The 17,045-nt window shown below is 43.0% G+C and overlaps 2 protein-coding genes across 2 annotated transcripts; one reads left to right on the plus strand and one right to left on the minus strand.

Annotated features, from left to right (window-relative positions):
* Positions 1–142: 142 nt before the first annotated feature.
* Positions 143–4,163, plus strand: LOC122158084 (galectin-related protein A-like). The gene is made up of 4 exons (XM_042814470.1): positions 143–235; positions 1,719–1,807; positions 2,521–2,695; positions 3,051–4,163. The coding sequence occupies exons 1-4, from the start codon at positions 209–211 to the stop codon at positions 3,192–3,194; spliced, it is 435 nt and encodes a 144-aa protein (XP_042670404.1). The 5' UTR covers positions 143–208; the 3' UTR covers positions 3,195–4,163.
* A 163-nt stretch (positions 4,164–4,326) lies between these two features.
* Positions 4,327–13,311, minus strand: PLEK2 (pleckstrin 2). Its single transcript, XM_042814991.1, has 9 exons — positions 13,111–13,311; positions 10,847–11,011; positions 9,714–9,895; positions 8,890–8,981; positions 8,383–8,570; positions 7,927–8,028; positions 6,921–7,004; positions 5,578–5,656; positions 4,327–4,982 (listed from the first exon to the last, which is right to left on the minus strand). Exons 1-9 carry the CDS (start codon positions 13,156–13,158, stop codon positions 4,855–4,857), a joined length of 1,068 nt encoding a protein of 355 aa, XP_042670925.1. The 5' UTR covers positions 13,159–13,311; the 3' UTR covers positions 4,327–4,854.
* Positions 13,312–17,045: the final 3,734 nt, after the last annotated feature.

Consider the following 17,045-nt stretch of genomic DNA (forward strand, 5'->3'; position numbering starts at 1 on the left):
CACTCCCTTGGCTGTGGTGCGCCCAGGCGTGTGGGCTGTGACTCAGCTGCTTGGCTGGGTGGTGCCCAGATACTGCTCAGCAGAGATAACTCGCCCCCTCTCCTGACATCCTCCCTTTATTCTGGGCTTTTTGTTTGTTTTTGTCATCACACGAGAAAAGCTCCTCCAGGAACTCCTACAGCAGAGCAGTGTGTGCGACACAGCAGTGATGACAGAGAAGGAGAGGTGTCCCAAAGTAAGTGAGCAAAGGGGTCCCCAGGGCTCCTGAATGGAAAATAGGGGAAGGGGGCCATGTCCCTGCACACACACCTGCACACTCTGCAAGGTGCTGCAGGAGCTTGTACTGCTGCTGGCTATATGGCATCTTGAGTATTTCTCACCTGTACTAACAACTCAGCTTTGGCTGAGTGACTGCGTGTGGACAGCTGTGCTCCTGAGCTGATTTCAGTCATGCTGGAAGAGCTGGAAATGTTAAGACCTTGTGGTTATGGTTTGATCTATTCTAGTTTGATCCCATATGCCTTTATTGACTCTTCTTCCTATGGGGCACCAGTGTGCCAACTATTTTTCAACCTGTACTTTCAATGTGGGGGTAACATCTTGCACAGGCAAGAAAGGAGCTGTGATGTGACACAGGACCTGTGTGATGATAAAGTTCATTTAGCCTCTACTAGCTACTTTCTCCAATTTAAGTATCTCCTTAAAGCCAGTCTCCTTACTTGAGGAGCTGCTCCCAACCTAAAAATATGAGGAGGCTGATACTTTGCTTTTGTTATGAGGATTCATAACACACCTACTGAGTCACCTGCCCAGCTCTGCAAGGGTAAATGTACATTGTTAACAATCATCAGTAGTGGTAGTGGTGTCATTTTTTTCATTCATTTTTTCCAACACTGGCACTGTTAGGAGCTAGGGGTTTATTAATGCATCTGAAGTGTGGTAAATGTTGGCTGGATGTAAATATCAAGAAGGGAAAAAGAACTGCTTAAGGTCATCTTAGCAAAAGGTATAGCTAGTATACTGAAATGAGGAAATGCAGTATAGGTGAAATGCTTTCTATCTTGAATTTGTGTTCCCATTAAGTAAGCTAGCATTCAATAATTCAAAATTCTAACACTGGACATATTTTCCAATCATCTGAATTTGAAAACATGTATGAAATACCCGTGGCAATGTACACTTGAATGGAAGCCCATGTGTTTCCATGCAAACGTAGAGGTTCTGATAGCCAAACTACTAAATCATACATATATTGTGCAAGTCTTCTAGAAGAAAATGAACTTTTTCTTTGGAACACCGAAATAACGAAATGCATTGTTATCTGTAAGAGTGTCTGTTGTGCATTGGCTTGGAAAATTATCAGTGTTACGCAAACTGCTAATAACACTTGTGTTTCACAGCAGCTTCTCTCCGACTGCGATGTACACAGAGTGATTACATGCTACAGCATAATACTCCAAATGCCCCCATTACTTTATTTTGCAAGGTCTATCTTAGTTTTCCTTGCCAACCAGTGCCTCTATTAGTTTCTCCAATGATCCTTGAAGCAGCCAGAGAATTACCTGAAACAAGTACATGTAGCTCTGGTTTGCCAGAGGAGTTTGCAACTAGAGTGAATGGGGAAAATGCAGTTCCACCCAAATCCCCTTTTACATATAAAAATACAATAAAACTATCAGAGGTGACCAACTGCAGCTCGTTTCCCCTCTTCCCTGTAGGTGGAGCAGTATGTTGGTGAAATTAAAGGCGGACTGAGACCTGCCATGAGACTCACTGTCATAGGAATGGTACCTTCCAACCCCAAGAGGTAGGTAAAGAGGCTGATGGAGAAGTCATCCATGTCATATACTCTTATCTGTATTAAATTCAAAAGATTTTTTTTGTGTCTTTGGAAGGAAGGAAGGAATACAGATTCACAGTTTATGTCTCTATTTAATTTTCTTGCCCCTAGGTTGAGATGAGAAAGTGGAGCAACAATTCACTGTTAGAACTTTCTGACTGCTCTACCACCATTTTCTACTCCTTACCTTTATCTAACATGAACTAGAGGGGGTGAAAAAATGACATTTCTCTCCTAGGAACAGGTTCAACATAGGACCTGTATCTAGTCTGTCTGCTGGTGACTGAAATCAAAACCACTTGAAAAATAGCAGTTTTGGCACAGGGAGTGAATGCGCATTGCTTTGTTTAATCTAGATGACAGCAATTATGCTATCCTTACCTTTTTTTTTTTTCATATTTGGCAATCAATTCCAGCACTTCTATTGGGGAAATGTTGGAATTCAGTCACTCGCCAATACTTGTTTTACTTCACTCACAAGAGACAGAAGACAAAATCAGAACTTATTATTGTCCTTCTAGAAATTGGAGGAGAAAGAAAGCATGGCCTACCCTCAGCCTTTTCTGCAGCTCCTAAGCCTGTGAGCAGTCTCTTTAGCAGACCCGTCTTTCAATAATTAAACAGTTATTGTTTGCTGTGCTCCACACTCCCTTTTACACTGCCATTTAATTGTTTTCCAGCTTTTCAGTGACTCTGCTCTGTGATCCAGTGGATGCAAACAAAGATGTTGGGATGATATTCACAGTTAACTTTAGCGAGAAGTCCATCACACGAAATGCACGAATTGATGGGAAGTGGGGGATAGAAGAGAAGAATATACCCTACTTCCCATTTATAGCAGGGGACACATTTAAGGTAATTTTGGGAGTACTATAAATAGGGTGGAGGGGAGAAGGGCTGAGAGCTGTATGACTAACTACTGAAATTGCTGGGTTAACAACACTGATATATTCTCATGTAGCACAGAGCATCAGTTCAAGCCCTTGCAGGAGAGATTCATTTATTCCTCTAGTTCTACTGAAAGAGCTCTTTATAAAGAGTTTTACTGTATTATTTCAGCATAGAGTAGATTATTTATTAGAGGCATTTCAGAGGAGCTGGTAGACTTTGTGCTTCACCATACCTATTACACAGGGGTTCTAAGTTCACACTGGTGAAATAAGCTCAGCTGCCAACCTCTAGCACCCTCCCCTGTCATTTTCCATTGCAGATGGAGCTCTTATGTGAACATCAGCAAATAAAGGTCTTGCTAGATGGACGGCAGCTCTGTGACTTCACTCACCGCATTCAGCCCCTGAACCTGGTGAAAGCTTTGCAGATCACAGGTGATGTCAAGCTTACCAAAGTGGCTTAAAAAAAAGAGTTCATAATATTACCAGGGGACGGAAACAAATGCACTTTCTTCTGTCTGAGAAATGTTTTATCTTTTTCTCCTCATTGATATTGGAGAACGGGAACTGTCTTTTTTCTTTTGCTGATGAAATACACTTTTTTTTCTCATCCGTGTTCAAAAATTGCAGAGATACGGCTGGTCCAGCTAAGTCAGAAGACCTATACTGAAATACTTTCTTGGTCTCCCAGATTAGAATACTATTGATGCTAGGCAGTGTCTCATATCCTCTTGGTTCCCTAACTCCTCAGGCAAGCCAGCTAATGGAGCCCAGTCTTTTGTGGCGGCTGTTAGTCTTGTTAATGACTAGAATTGAGTGGCAGGCAAGCAGTGGGATTAAGAAAGGAGAAGTGGGAAATATCTTTGGAAGTCAATAAGAGAGTCTGGAGGCTCCCAACAAGGCTCATGTTATCAAGAGGGAACTGCTTGCCCAGGAATCTCCGATCAGTCAGCACAAACCTATATGTGTTTCACAGTACACAGTAGTAGATGCCTTAGCACCATCCCTATCTGTTGCAGATAGAGTTCTCAGGAACTGAAAGGTTTCAACAGCTGTGGATTTCACAGCCTTTTCTGGACCAGCCCTATGTAATTGTATCTGTAGCTGAAACTGTGTCATCCACTTTTGCATATGATTAAAACCATCTTTGCTAGCAAACTTCTTTACCAGCTTTTGTAAATATTTGAATGCATGCGTATGCTGTGCTGCTATTTCATTGCTGTAGGTTTAGAAAAGAATCCCAAATATATGGCTACTATAATAAATACACAAATAAGAAAGAGGTGGTTTTGTGGATAGAGATTTTGTGACTTTAGGGACGATCTATAGCGTTCTGTCTTTGGAGTGATTTAGTGACTCTGCAGAATCTGTCAGATACAGCTACTCAGATAGCAGAAATCTTATAAAAATAGCATATCAGCAGTTTGGTTGGATGTTTCAATCATCTCATATATTCAGTTCTATTCTGCCACTACAGACTGTTTCTCACTTTCCATAGTACTATGAGTTTAAGGTCTATGAAACCATTGTTTTCACTTATTCCTACTGATCTCTGAGAAACGTGGTATCTAAAGAGCACAAGAGAATCAAATGCACTGAACTTTTTTTTTTTGTGATTTATGTTTAATGATTCCAGAGCTAAGCTTGAGCAAGGTTTTATCACGGTGTATCAAGAAAGACAGACTCAGACATCAGGGTCTTTCATGACTGTGACTCAGTTCATTCACCTTGATTCAGTCTGTCTGAACTAGTTAAGTTTATAAGCCCCTTTATAAAGGAGAAAGGAGCAAGACATTTTTTGCTTTAGAATAAAGCACAGTCTGAATCTGTCACATGTAGACTGAATACTCAGACAAGAGATTCTTTTTCTTCCATCTTGAAAGATGTAAAGTCCTTGTAAAGTGTGATTTATTTGTAACCACTTGTTGTTCTTTGTCTCTTGGTTAGACCATAATTCTTCCAGATCTGTGTGATCCTAGCCACCTGGGATTCTGATCTGTCAGGAATTGCCAGGTGCTATGACAACACACATAACAAAAATATAATGTCTAAGGAAAAAAAAAAACAACCATCACTCCCAGAATGTCACAAATGTGACATTCCTTGGCATGGAGTCCATCTTATTCATGTCAGTGGTTTGATTGCCTCAATCCATTCTGTTCGCTCTGCCTTGGAGCTGGCCTGGATATAATAATGAATGTCTTTCTTGGTGATTATTTTGAAGAGGTTGCCTTGCACATTGCCCTTCACACCTACAGAGAAAAAAAAAAAAGTGACAGGTTAGGAAAATGCACAGAGAACAGCTTTGCAGCAGGTGAAAATTCCTGATATGGAAGAATTTTAATTTAGTGAATTAAGGTGTCAGATCTCTCCATTTCATTACAGATAAGACAGCTAAGGCCATTCTGTCTTTTCTAAATCTGGATTCGAGCAGATCCAAATGAGAGGACATAAAAAAAAAAAAAAAAAAAAAAGACAGCATCAGGGATTTTCTCAAGATTTTGAGTTCAGTAACATCCAAAAAGACATTTCCTCTTTAGCTGTTAACTCTGGAATAATAATGCGTTCCTTGAGCTCTCTCATGCATCACCTCAATAAGAAAAGTTCATTAAAAAAGGAACACTCAAGATATGCAGAAACAATTAAAACCAAACCAAAACAAACAACATCCCCTCTGCCCAGCCCAGCAGTGTGGGGACTCCTGATGGCACAGTTTCTCTCCCTTGCAAGGGGAGGAGAAATGCTAGCCAGTGTTTGTACAGCCAGCCAAACAACAGACCACTCCCAGCAACTGTAATGCTATCACATAAGCACATATGTAGCAAAGTCTAGAGGCTCACTCTTTACCTGCTGGGACTCCATTGTCCTCCAGAGCGGAGACAAGACAGCCACGAAGAGAAAATCCACCTACTGGTCTGTTCTCTTCCTGATAATAATTAAACAAACAAAAACACAAACAAAAACACAACAAAAGGAGATGAGACTGAGCTGCAAAGTACCATCATTAGAATCATTTCCCAGAGTACACCAATTATTTTATGGAGGTAGGGATGCAACACCGGTCTTTCTGGATATAAAACGTTCAAGTCACAAAAATCAGAACATGTAACGCGGTGCATTGCTATTTTGTTTCAGCCTCAGACATTTCTCTGCTATAGCTGAGAATGGTGGAGACTAATTTAAAAGCACTAAAGGCAGGTTAACAATCACATTTCAAACTTAGGCAGTTTTATCAGTAACAACCCATATTAAAACAAACAAAAAATATCTGCAAGTTTTTAGCTTGCAGCTTTTCACTGAGCTTGTATGGAAAAAAAATCTGTTTTCCTTTGTAAGATGAAAGGATCTTATGCCTGAACTTCAGACTCTGCAGTCTGATTGTATAGCATTGCAAGGGCAAGCTGCAATGTAAGCAAACAAATGAATGACAAGAAAAAAAAGCAACCACAAGAAACAAAAAACAACCCCCCCACACACTTCAAAAGAACAGGGAGGGGGGGGAAAAAAAAGGTGAACCAGATCCATAAAATCTAAAACTGTTACTCCATTTGTTTCCTTTATAAATCACATAGAACATTCCTGTACATGTTCATCTTAGTATTCTGATGGGCTTTGTGGTACCCTGTGTGACTGGGACTGATGGATCCACATGCCCTTCTAGCTCACTCTCTCTCTTCCATGTAACATGGATGTAACATCCATGAAGATAAAATAATAAACTTTCCTACACCTTGAGCAAATTTAAATTTGAGTGGCAGAAATTCTTGTAAATACCTTGAGATCAAGGGAACCCTATTCAAGGATATAAAAAGAACAGAGGAAATCCCAGTGTTGCTCTCAAGTGATGGAATGCCAGTCCAAAAAGACTACAGCCCAGGAAGAATCCCTGCAGGAGCATTGTCACAGACTGTGTGTACAGCAAAAGAGTAACCCCAAGGTTGCTGCCCTACATCTAAGGAAAAGGAATCTCAATGGAGAAAAGGTAGGCAGGGGACGCAGGGACAGAGAATCATACAGGGGCAACTCCAAAGGTAAGGCCAGTGAGGCCTTATTCCTCAGGAAATCAACAGAAGAACCCAGGAGGAGATCTGGGAGAGAGAAATATTTACAACATAATTGTGTGGTATTTTCATTATGATATTTAGGTCTGCAAGAGGATTTCTGAGGGTATCAGCTCCCCGCTCACATACCTTGGTGGGGTCATAGTAGTGCAAGAAAGCAGGATCAGCTCTCAGAACAAATTTCCTCACCTTCCAGTTTTTCCTCTTGTGTCCCTACAAAATGGAAGAATTAATGTTACTGACAGGACATACAACCTGCAATGGCCATTTTCCTGCAGGCTGTTTGGGCAGCCTTAATAGGGTGCTGAAAAACAGATGTTTTGCAGCCAACAGAGAAAAAAGCTTTTTTTGACATCTTAATAACTCCCAGGGTTTTCTGCTTAACCTCCTTCTTATTCCTTATTCATATTCCTCTTTAATGTTTTCTTATTCCTTTCTTGTGCTGAGAATTGAGAAAGAAGAGTGAAAGGACCAAGAGATTACATAACAGCTCTGCTCTTAACTTCAAATTTGATGTGACTGTGCAGTGCAGGTGGGGATCCCTCTGTGGCTGGCTGTGTTCTGCCGTGAACCAGAGGGATTGGTCCTCATCTTGCTCACCTCTAAGTGTGGGATCACATAAGCAATTACCATGGACAGGTAATTGTGCCTGGAAAAAAAAATAGGACTCACCCCCACTAGAGCATCTGTGTGAGTGTCTGAGTGACTGCTCGTAAGTTAATGTCCACTTCATGCTAAAATCGAATTGCTCAGCTTTGGAATTCAGTCATGGTCCCCAGAATACTGTGGCTGCTTGGAAAATCCCCACAGGATGGGTTAAACCAGAGGAACAGTGAATCCACCTGGTGTGACTGTAACAGCTCTGGTGGAATTTGCGTGGGACTCTTGATTGTTGCTTTATGCCTTTCAGTATACACTCAGCACGTACGGAATATCCAATTAATCCTGCCAGAGCAGCGAGTTCCATAACTTATATATTTATAACCAGATACTCTCCACTTCATGATGGTAGGTAAGATGCACTCTGTGGGACACAACTCCACGGCTGTGCTCCTGAAACACATTCATTCTCCACTGAGCTGTAACAGCTGTCCTTTTTCTTGCTTCCAAGTGATAGTTCAAAGACTGTATTTACCTGTTTCACTAAGTATCCTTGCTTCACAATTGTGCCACTTAATTCGGAGATGTTAAATTGTAGCTCTTCCTTGGAATTGAGCATTTTCTTACCAGTCTCAGCCTGCAAGCACAGAATAGATGGTTTCATGTTTGTTTTTCATCTAAATACACTCTTAAGTACAAGATTCTGCATTTTATCTACTTTTAGCTACTATTTCCCAAGCAAATTCTGCTCTACACCTTTTTTAATACCAAATTACTTGATTTGTAGATCTCTCTGTATCCCTGCAGTTGTTTGTTTCCAGCAAAAGTTCAGTACTAAATGTCTGAAAGCCTGAAGCTTCTGCTTCTGTTTATTTTCACACCTGCATATTTTGCCTACGGGTGCATGCTGTGCACGTCCCCTTTACCGCTGCCTCAGATCAAGCACATGACAAAGGGCAGAGGAGCTGCCACTTGGCAGCCCATCACTTACAAACATGTACAGTGCTGTGGAGTCATCAAGGAACTGCTCAGAGAGGTCACTGTATCGCGTGGCCCCGGTGCTGCGTGCCCCCACGGGCTTGGTGAAGTTCTCCTCCATCAGCATAGAGGCCAGGGTGACAGCCTCAAACCGGGACACGGCAAAGCTGTTGGAGATGAGCCAGTCCACCAGAGCGGAACCTGCGGGGAGAAAGGCAGCTCTCAGACCAAGGGAACACGCTCTTCCAAGGGCAGATAAATGGTCTTCTGCCTTACAAGCCTTCCTTTGCTGAAACACTTCGGGATCGTCACAAAGGCTGTCAGGGAAGGGTAGGGGTGGCAAAAGTGAGGGGTCCTCTGTGTGCTGTGCTTCCATATATCCAATGAGCAAGAGAAAAGAGACGTTGGACAATTCAGCTGCATCAGTACCTTCAACTGGGCCATAACTGATCCCACCACGAAAGCAGTGCCGCGTCTCCCTTGTCCCTGCAACATGTCAGAGGTGAGGCAGCAGGCATACCTGTGAAGGTCTCTTTGTATCTATTGCCTTGTTCCACATTGAGGGTCAGCTTAATTCCACTACTGCTGTCACGCATTTTATCCACTATGTGGCTGTAAAACAGTACATAGGACAAAGTTGCATAAGTAGAAAGATGGGCAGAAATTGTCACATGCTTCTCTCCGTGCTTAGGCTGCCCTGAAGATTACCAGCACAAAGCTGTGAAACAACCTACATACCTCTCTGACCCTTAGTGCTAAGTGTGGTGTAGAAAAACTTTATTCTCCCAATACAGAACACTAAGCAGGATGCTTTATAATGTGTCCTTCATTTTAAAACACTTCAAACTGAGCCAGAGCCAGATTTCATATACTTTCTCAACACAAATTAAATTAAATTAATGCCAGTTTTCTATACCCTAATAGAAACTCTTGTTTAACATGGTGTACCCTAAAAATCCTAGCCTGGATTCTGGTGGCTGTCAGCTCTGTAAGCTTACCACCATGGCGTGTACAAAGTCATCTCTCAGTCTTTCTGTGACATTACAACTTCCAAGATAACAGATCACCCCAGCGTGAATATCTCTGCAGCTGAGTAGCCCTCAAGCCAGCAGTGACATGCCTGTGCAGAATCTCCATACATCCAAATATCAGGGTCAGGAAAAAGTGCATTCCCATGCCTCAGCTATAGTGTGTGCAAACCCAGAGGGAGCAGCCAATGTAGACACTCCTGGTGATGAAGGAGCAGATCTGTGCTGAGAGAAGCTTTCCTTCACCATCCCATCCAGTGGCTCAGGTGCTTTGCAGAGTACAGCAACAATGGAAGAAGAAACCATGAACACTTACTGGAGGCTGATGTTCTCTAGCAGTTTGAAAGAGTTCTTCATTCTGTGAAGCTCTTGCACCTGTACTGGGTGACCAGCATGAATAGCTCCAGTGATGTCCAAAGCCCAAGAGTCTCGCTCTTCTCTAGAGCAACATTCAAGGAAATAGTCTGTGTTGGTTTTTGTCTTTAGTTTGATAAGTAACTGCAAAGAGAGAAGTGCAAAGCAGTAACAATGTTTAGCTTTTGTTCTTCACTTGCATTTTGCTTCTTTCACCACCAGTCTGAGTAAAAGAAATTGGTGTGTTACGGCATCCCAGCTGGGTGATAGCAAGAAACTATTGACCTGAAGGATGCTGGGCACAGCTCTGTTTTGGGGAGAGAAAACATTTTTCCCCCTAAAGCCCTGAGTTTTCAGTTACAAGCATGGTTTTCATGCATGGAGCACAAGTTTGGAAGAGAACACATCGCCCAGATTCCAGAGTACATAGCAGCATTCTGTTGACCCCAGAGCCTTCACATCCAGATCTCTGCTTTCTGAGCAACTACAGGCTCTCTCTAGGATCATTCTGCCATGAGAAAGGCTGAAATAGCAAACAATTTACAGAGTCATTTCCTTCTGGCCCCACTCCGGAGAGGTCTGTGTCACCCACTGGTGAGCAGAGAAACACGGAAGGCACTTTCCCTTTCACAGCCTTTCTGCTGGAAACTTTCCACAGCACTGAAGTCCCACTGAGTGGAAAAGGGAACCTGAAATGGCCAGGAGCACTCCATGGAGACAGCTGGGTTTAGGGCAATTACTGAGGTGATGAGCTGCCATTTTTTCCCAGTCCTCCTCAGGTTTTGTTGAGCTGCTTATGTCCACTGTTTGCACACTCTTAGGTTGATGCATTTGTTCCAGTGTGCATGGGACAGACTTTGTTTTGATGAATGTTCCCCAGATTTGAGCAGAAGGGATGACAAAGACACAAGGAAAGAGTTAATTTATAGTCCTGGTTACATTGCAAATGGCTGTTTGCTTTTGGCTGCACCTACTCCTGGAATACATACCTCAGTGATATGGTTGCAAAAGTGAAAGAAATCAAGAGGAGGGGAAAGGTAAGGGAGAAATTAGAAAGTGAGTGTCAGGAGGAGGGATACATGTTTCCAACCATACCGGTCTGTTCTCGTATTCCAGACATGGACAAGTAATAGTGCAGCCATCCAAAAGGATCCTGCCCTTTGGAGAAGACTCCTTCTTGCCTCCTTCCAGTTTATAATACAGCAGCTTATCCTGTAGCAGAACGAACCATCTTACTTTCCAGTTATGAACAATATGTCCCTAGAGGGGAAGAAATTCACATATTAACACAAGCATTGGAAAAATGTTTTTTTCCTTCTTTTTTGTGAAATACCATACATCAACAACAAACTGAAAAGAACCATGAGAAGTTGTTGTGAGTCCTGTTCTCCCTAAAATACATATATTTAGTAACGAAATTACACAGCTCCATTTACACAAAATCACAGAGTGAGTGTAGAAATGTGGCTTGCCTGGTCCTTGCATCCCTTCATGTTGCTACTGGGAGGCTGCCTACCTCAGCCTCCTGGGCTGAAACACTCCCTGTGCTACCATTTCCTGCAAAGGAGCTTTTCTCTTTACTGGCAAAAGACTGAATGAAGGCTGCTGTCAGATGCATTCTAGGTTATACAGAATAAAATACCTCCTTTTTCCTCACTGTAAACAGCCCCCAGCTGCCTTTTGCGCAAGTAAAATAGTACATAGGAGAGCACGATGAGTGAGGTGGGGTACCGGCAGGCTCAGTTCTCTCTGAGGGTCAGGCCCAGCCAGGAGCTGGCTGCCTTTCTGTGAGTGAGGGAGCATCCTGGACTGCAGGCGAAGTGCTGGGCATAGGAAGCTCTGAGGCTGGGAGAAGTAGGCACTGCCAGGAGGAAGGAATATAGAAGGTCTGGTCGTGACAGGAATCAGACCCCTTTAACTTGCTATGAGTGAAAGAGAAGCTCAGCAATTTCCAATAAAGGAAGCATAACAAGTCTCTAAAATCCAAAGCACATTAGATCTAATGCTTTTGAGTCTATATTAAACACAGACTATCTAGCTTGGTTTTGTTCTTCCCTTCACCTTCTTCATAGTCTTTCTCACCTGTTGCAAATACCCTTGGCTGTCTTTCCTTTTTTATCACTCTTTCCTTTCTGGAGATTTCCTCTTTTTCAGGAGGTGGTATTTCTCTTTTTCTTTAACCTTATCTGACTCTCACATATTTTACTTTGGAAGTACAGAACACTACAATACTTACTTCAGTCATTTTTAACTCACTGAGCCTTTCTCCTTGTATCAACTCCATTCTCCTTAAGAAATCTTCCTTTACCTGATCACATCCCTTTTTTTCTTATTTTTCTCCAAATCTCTTCCCATGCTTGTTCCCTCCTCCCTCAGTTTCCCTTATTCATCCTCTCTCTGGTCTCTTTCCTATCCAATTTCACAGACTTCTGGTAGTTTCAGCTCAGCATACTGACAATGCCCCGTTCCTCTCACAGATACAGTGCCTTTCTTTCCCATCCCAAATCCAGTAGGCATGTAAGAGCCACAGAGCATGACCATAGCTTGGACACAAGAGCAGGAGCTGGGATTGCTCCTCCTGCTCCATGGAAGGGGTATTGAGGAGCAGCTCAGACCGCACGTGGCCCGCAGCAGTCCCAGCAGCACAGATCCTGGCAAGGATTACCATCGCGTGAGCACCAGAAGTGCTGACACGTAGTGCAGAAAAGCATTTCCTAAGGCGTGGCAAAGCTTTGAACAAACCTTTGAATTGCACTTGGATTGTGCAAAGACCGTATTAGTCACTGAGCCTTTGTTCTGAAGGCTGCTCAGTGCCCCCTGGTGTCCCTGCCATGGCTGACTCGGTTCTGTGAAGTAGTGGGGAAGGCTGAAACCTGTCACACTGTCCAGTTGTTTTCTCATCTCTTACACTGGAACTTGGAGTTGTAGAAGAAAGTAGCTGCTTAGGACGCATTCCTATATTCGTATTGCTCTCATCCTCTTAAAAAAGGACATTCTGTTCCCCATCCTCCCATACAGAACAGCAAACCCTGCTCAGCGCCCGCTAAAGAAGGCACAAGCTGTGTGAGGAGACTGTCCAACGCCTCCGTCCAGCCTTCCCATGGCCACTTCCCTACTGCCACGTAGCCTTTGCCAGGCAATATTTCTGTGTGCTCTTTGCAGAGGTGTGCCCAATTTTCTGATAACTGAGCCATGCTGATATCTCCCTCCCCTCTGGTCTAACCTAGCACAAGGAACTCGCAGGAGGCCAGTCAGGGCCTATAGGAGCCTAGGGGAGCCCCCAAACCCACACCAACAGGTCCTTCAGAGGCTGCTTTTCCCTATGGAGGGAACAGCGCAAAGAAGGTCACAGCACCTACCCGCTTGACAAGGAAGCCCTCCTTCAGGACTCCAGTGGTCTCCTCCATCACGGTCCACAAAGAGCAGATCTTCTTCCTGCCTTGAAGCACCCAGGCCCTGGCAGCCCGTTCCTCTGCACGCCTGGAGCTGAGGAGAGCTCATTTTTCTCCGTGATCCTCCTCCTCCACTGTGACGTATGCTCCCATCCCTTTCTCACTTTCTTCCCACCTATGAGATGTTAGTTAAACATTGAGCTGGCTCTGGTGCATTACCTGCCCTCTGGGGAGAGAAACAAAGGGAGGTCTGAAAAGGATCTCAAAGGAATTTCACTGAATTCAGAGCAATAAAAAACCACCCTGCGGTGAGTAAGCCAACACAGGCAGCAGCTTCACAAGGCAAATGAGGTGAGACACGGGGACCGCATGGGGGAAGAAGCAGCACCATAGAACTGCACCTCAACATTTCAGACAAAGCTATTCCATGGAATTAAGTGCCTCATCTAATAAGTGTATCTTCAAGGCTGCTATAGATCAGAGCACCCCAAGTGTACCAGGTACAGCGAGCACAAGGAGAACTTTACAAACCTAAATAAACTGCTTTGACAAATTTATTTTACTGAAGAAGCCCCAAAGTCTCCTAAAGCCCGCCCTGCTTTCAATGGTCGCTGGACATGTAGGCGTAGTTAGGAATACGGGTGTACTTCAACTTAACAACCTAAACTGCTGTGGAAGCAATTGCTTGGGTTTTCAGAACAACAGTTTGATTGGCAAACACTGTGCAGTGACCTCTCGAAACTCTGGAAAACCTCTGAAACAGTGCCTTTTTGTGCCTGAGCATTATTTCACTTTTTAAAACCCCAGACACGACAAGCGTGTTTGATCGGTCCTGATGAAGTCAGTCAAAATGAGTAACAGTATAACAGTATCTCAGACAGCTGCAGCGTACAGTCTGCTGTACCGTGAGCATTTCCTGACTCGTAGCCAAATGGAGGTGATGAATGCAGATAAAGGTACAGACTGTGATAAGAAGCATGACGCACTGCACCACAAAGCATAACAGAGCACCCGTTGCTATGCATTAAAAAAAAAAATAAAAAAAAAAAAAAGAGAGAATAAAAATAGAGTTCTTCAGTCAGCCACATTCTCTCAAGCAGCTCTGTTGTGTTTGCACTCTGCTCAGACTGCTGGTCACACTTTCATGCATGCAGGAAATGGACTAAGCAAGTCATTATCTTATTTTTTTATTACATTTCTGCCAAGGAAGGAAAAAGGAGATACCAACGAAGGTGTTAATCATGATAACGTACTAAAGACCACCCAAACAATGGCCCTGCATAAATCATGAGAATTACAGTGGGAAACTGACTGCTAATCAAAGTTAAAAACCAAAAATTCCATATAAGCAAAAAAAATGCTGACTGAGATCTCAAAAGCAGGAACCCACCCTGAAGTGAGCAGATCCTTCCGTACTGTTTGCCACTGTGTAGGCCAGATCCCAGTTTGCTCTTCAGACTGCCTGAAGCAAATGCAGTGAACTTAACAGGACACGCAGAGGATCAGTTTCACTTGCAGGTATGTGGTGTTTTCAAATATATCAGTGTAAATTTTCATAAAGAAAAATGCTTGTTTGTTTTTTTGGCCTTTAAGCACAAAGGAACTGAACTATTTTTTTTCTTTAAGAACAACCTGTATTCACATGCATAGGTGCATACACAAAAGCGTTGCATTCAGCATAATCTTGGGAATAAAACTGATGTAGTCAGCGGAAAAGCAGAGAACAACATCATGTCACTAAATTCTCTGTATATCAGAATTAAAGTTAACCCTCTACACATCTGCACTGTCCCACAGCTGTTAAGCTTCAGGCAGTAACAGAAAGTATATGCACTATTCATCCAAGCGGGCACTTGAAGATGCTACCATCGCTGAGTTAAGGAAAAGCAGCATTGAATCAAGGTAGAAACAACATACTGATATCGCATTTGTTTCCCAGACCAGCATGCTTTATGTAACAGGCCCCAGGAATACCATGTTCCAGCACACTGTACTTGAGGTTTGCCTTCACATTGTTCAGCTTGTTACTGCAGGCAGCCCGTAACCAGGTGGGGAAAGTCATTCCATACTGGTGAGGACAGGCAGGAGCTTGCAGATTGCTCTGGCTCAGACAGTGATCTCAGAATTACACAATAATCAGCCTTGGTTCAAGTTCTGAGTGAGCACTTCTTTTTTTCCAGCATGCAGACCACCCGCAGCCCTACAGATGTATCTCAGCAAAATTACCACTAACAATGAATTATATTGTCAAACTGACAAAGAATGGTGAAGTAAAATCCTCCCCCCCCCCCCCCCCCGCCCCAGCTGGTCACCAAGCAACAGGATCCATATCGTGCAGTTTTGATAAATGGGAGCCTTTGCTTACTTCTAACACTTGGAAGTACTTCTTTGATACTTGGGATATTTGTAATACGCACGTACGCAACCCTCCCCATTCTGTAGAGGTTATGCAAGGCTAACCAACTGTCCCTGAGATAGATTGCTCCCTGAGGCTGAGTAATAACAGATCTCTCAGCTTTGTAGGAAAAGGGTCACACTCTGTGAAATGGGTCAGTAGATCACACTATAGCATGTGCCTGTCATACTGAGGCACGTGCCGGGAAGGCAAGTTCAAGCATTTAAGTCTCTCAGGAGAAAAGGACGAGCTTTGAACCATATAAATCTAGAAAGCTATAAAAAACTAAGCCTGTGGCAGAACTTGAAATGATTTTCAATAAGGACTATTTGTTTCCTCAGATCTATCCAAACAGTGTTTTCCATGTGTTTTGAGTGGCAGATAATTTTTTCCATTCCAAGTGACCACAAAATACATCGTATCCTATAGAGTTTGCATTAGGATGACCAGGAATGGCTGCAGCTTCAGGATCACAGGCTCATAATTGAAGGTAAACACAGATTGCTTTATTTTATTACTGGTGCCTCCCGTTTACTCTCCCAACAAGCAAAGGATGAGGAGAACCCAACGGAAGGACTTCTCCCATTGCATGCTCTATAGTTCCCATTGCATATTACAGTGTGAACAGTGTCACATCGGGGGATTACATACTTGAGATTTTCCCAAACAGTTTCTTAAAATGCTGAGACTTTGCTCCCTGGTGTAGGATGCCACTACATCTTCAGTTGCTTGAGTGGATTAAGGATGAAATACAGTGGGGGAAAAAAAAGAAACATTTCTAGATGGAAGTGGAAGATGGCAGATTTTCATGAGTATTCTGATGCAAGAGCATTTGTAAATTAACTGTATAAATGTGGCCGTGTTTTAAAACGGCTGTTAGCTGTCTGTTCTCTGGACCACAAAAATCTATGAGAAATTAAACACAGATCTGGCTACAAAGAACATTATGCCAGTTCCACTGCATCTGAAAAATAATGAAGGCCAGAATCCAACAAGAATAAAGCAAGGAATTTTCACTCTATTGAGAGCCAAACAAAATACAACCATCCCAAGAAAGCTGGGCACTCCTCCGTTAGCAGCCTCCTACTTCCTCTAATGAGAAACAGGATAAAGGACTGCATTACTAGATGGTGTGCTTATCCCATCTAACATTTGTGTTTCTTTGTATTAATGACTCCTTAAAGGATTCTCTAAGCAAAATTATTTTCCAGTTGCCAAACTTAGAAAACTTATTTGATATATGAAAATCAAGCTGAGATCCTCACATCTGATGCTACAGTTACATCATACCTTCCCCTTCAGTTGACTAAATGAGCACTGTAGCAGAGACTTCAGTCCTACACTGACAGTTTAGCAGGCAGCATAGATGCTAATGAACAACAGGAACACGTGACTTCATGTTATACAAAGATTTTCACACACAAATCCCACAACACTTACCAAAGTGCTTGATAGGCAAACACACAGACACGCCAAACAGACTGGCCAAGACAGAAGGAAACAAGTG

The sequence above is a fragment of the Centrocercus urophasianus genome, unplaced genomic scaffold (assembly GCF_019232065.1).
Source record: "Centrocercus urophasianus isolate 14NV4802_14NV808 unplaced genomic scaffold, USGS_Curo_1.0 seq_14, whole genome shotgun sequence".
Classification (NCBI taxonomy): Eukaryota; Metazoa; Chordata; class Aves; order Galliformes; family Phasianidae; genus Centrocercus; species Centrocercus urophasianus.

Coding starts and splice junctions, on each gene's coding strand:
- LOC122158084 (XM_042814470.1), top strand. CDS start 209: ATGACAGAGAAGGAGAGGTGTCCCAAA. Junction 236..1,718: donor AGAAGGAGAGGTGTCCCAAA/GTAAGTGAGCAA, acceptor TCTTCCCTGTAG/GTGGAGCAGTATGTTGGTGA. Junction 2,696..3,050: donor TAGCAGGGGACACATTTAAG/GTAATTTTGGGA, acceptor TTTCCATTGCAG/ATGGAGCTCTTATGTGAACA.
- PLEK2 (XM_042814991.1), bottom strand. CDS start 13,158: ATGGAGGAGACCACTGGAGTCCTGAAGGAGGGCTTCCTTGTCAAGCGG. Junction 9,896..10,846: donor TGGAATACGAGAACAGACCG/GTATGGTTGGAA, acceptor CTCTCTTTGCAG/TTACTTATCAAACTAAAGAC. Junction 8,571..8,889: donor ATACAAAGAGACCTTCACAG/GTATGCCTGCTG, acceptor TTCTCCCCGCAG/GTTCCGCTCTGGTGGACTGG.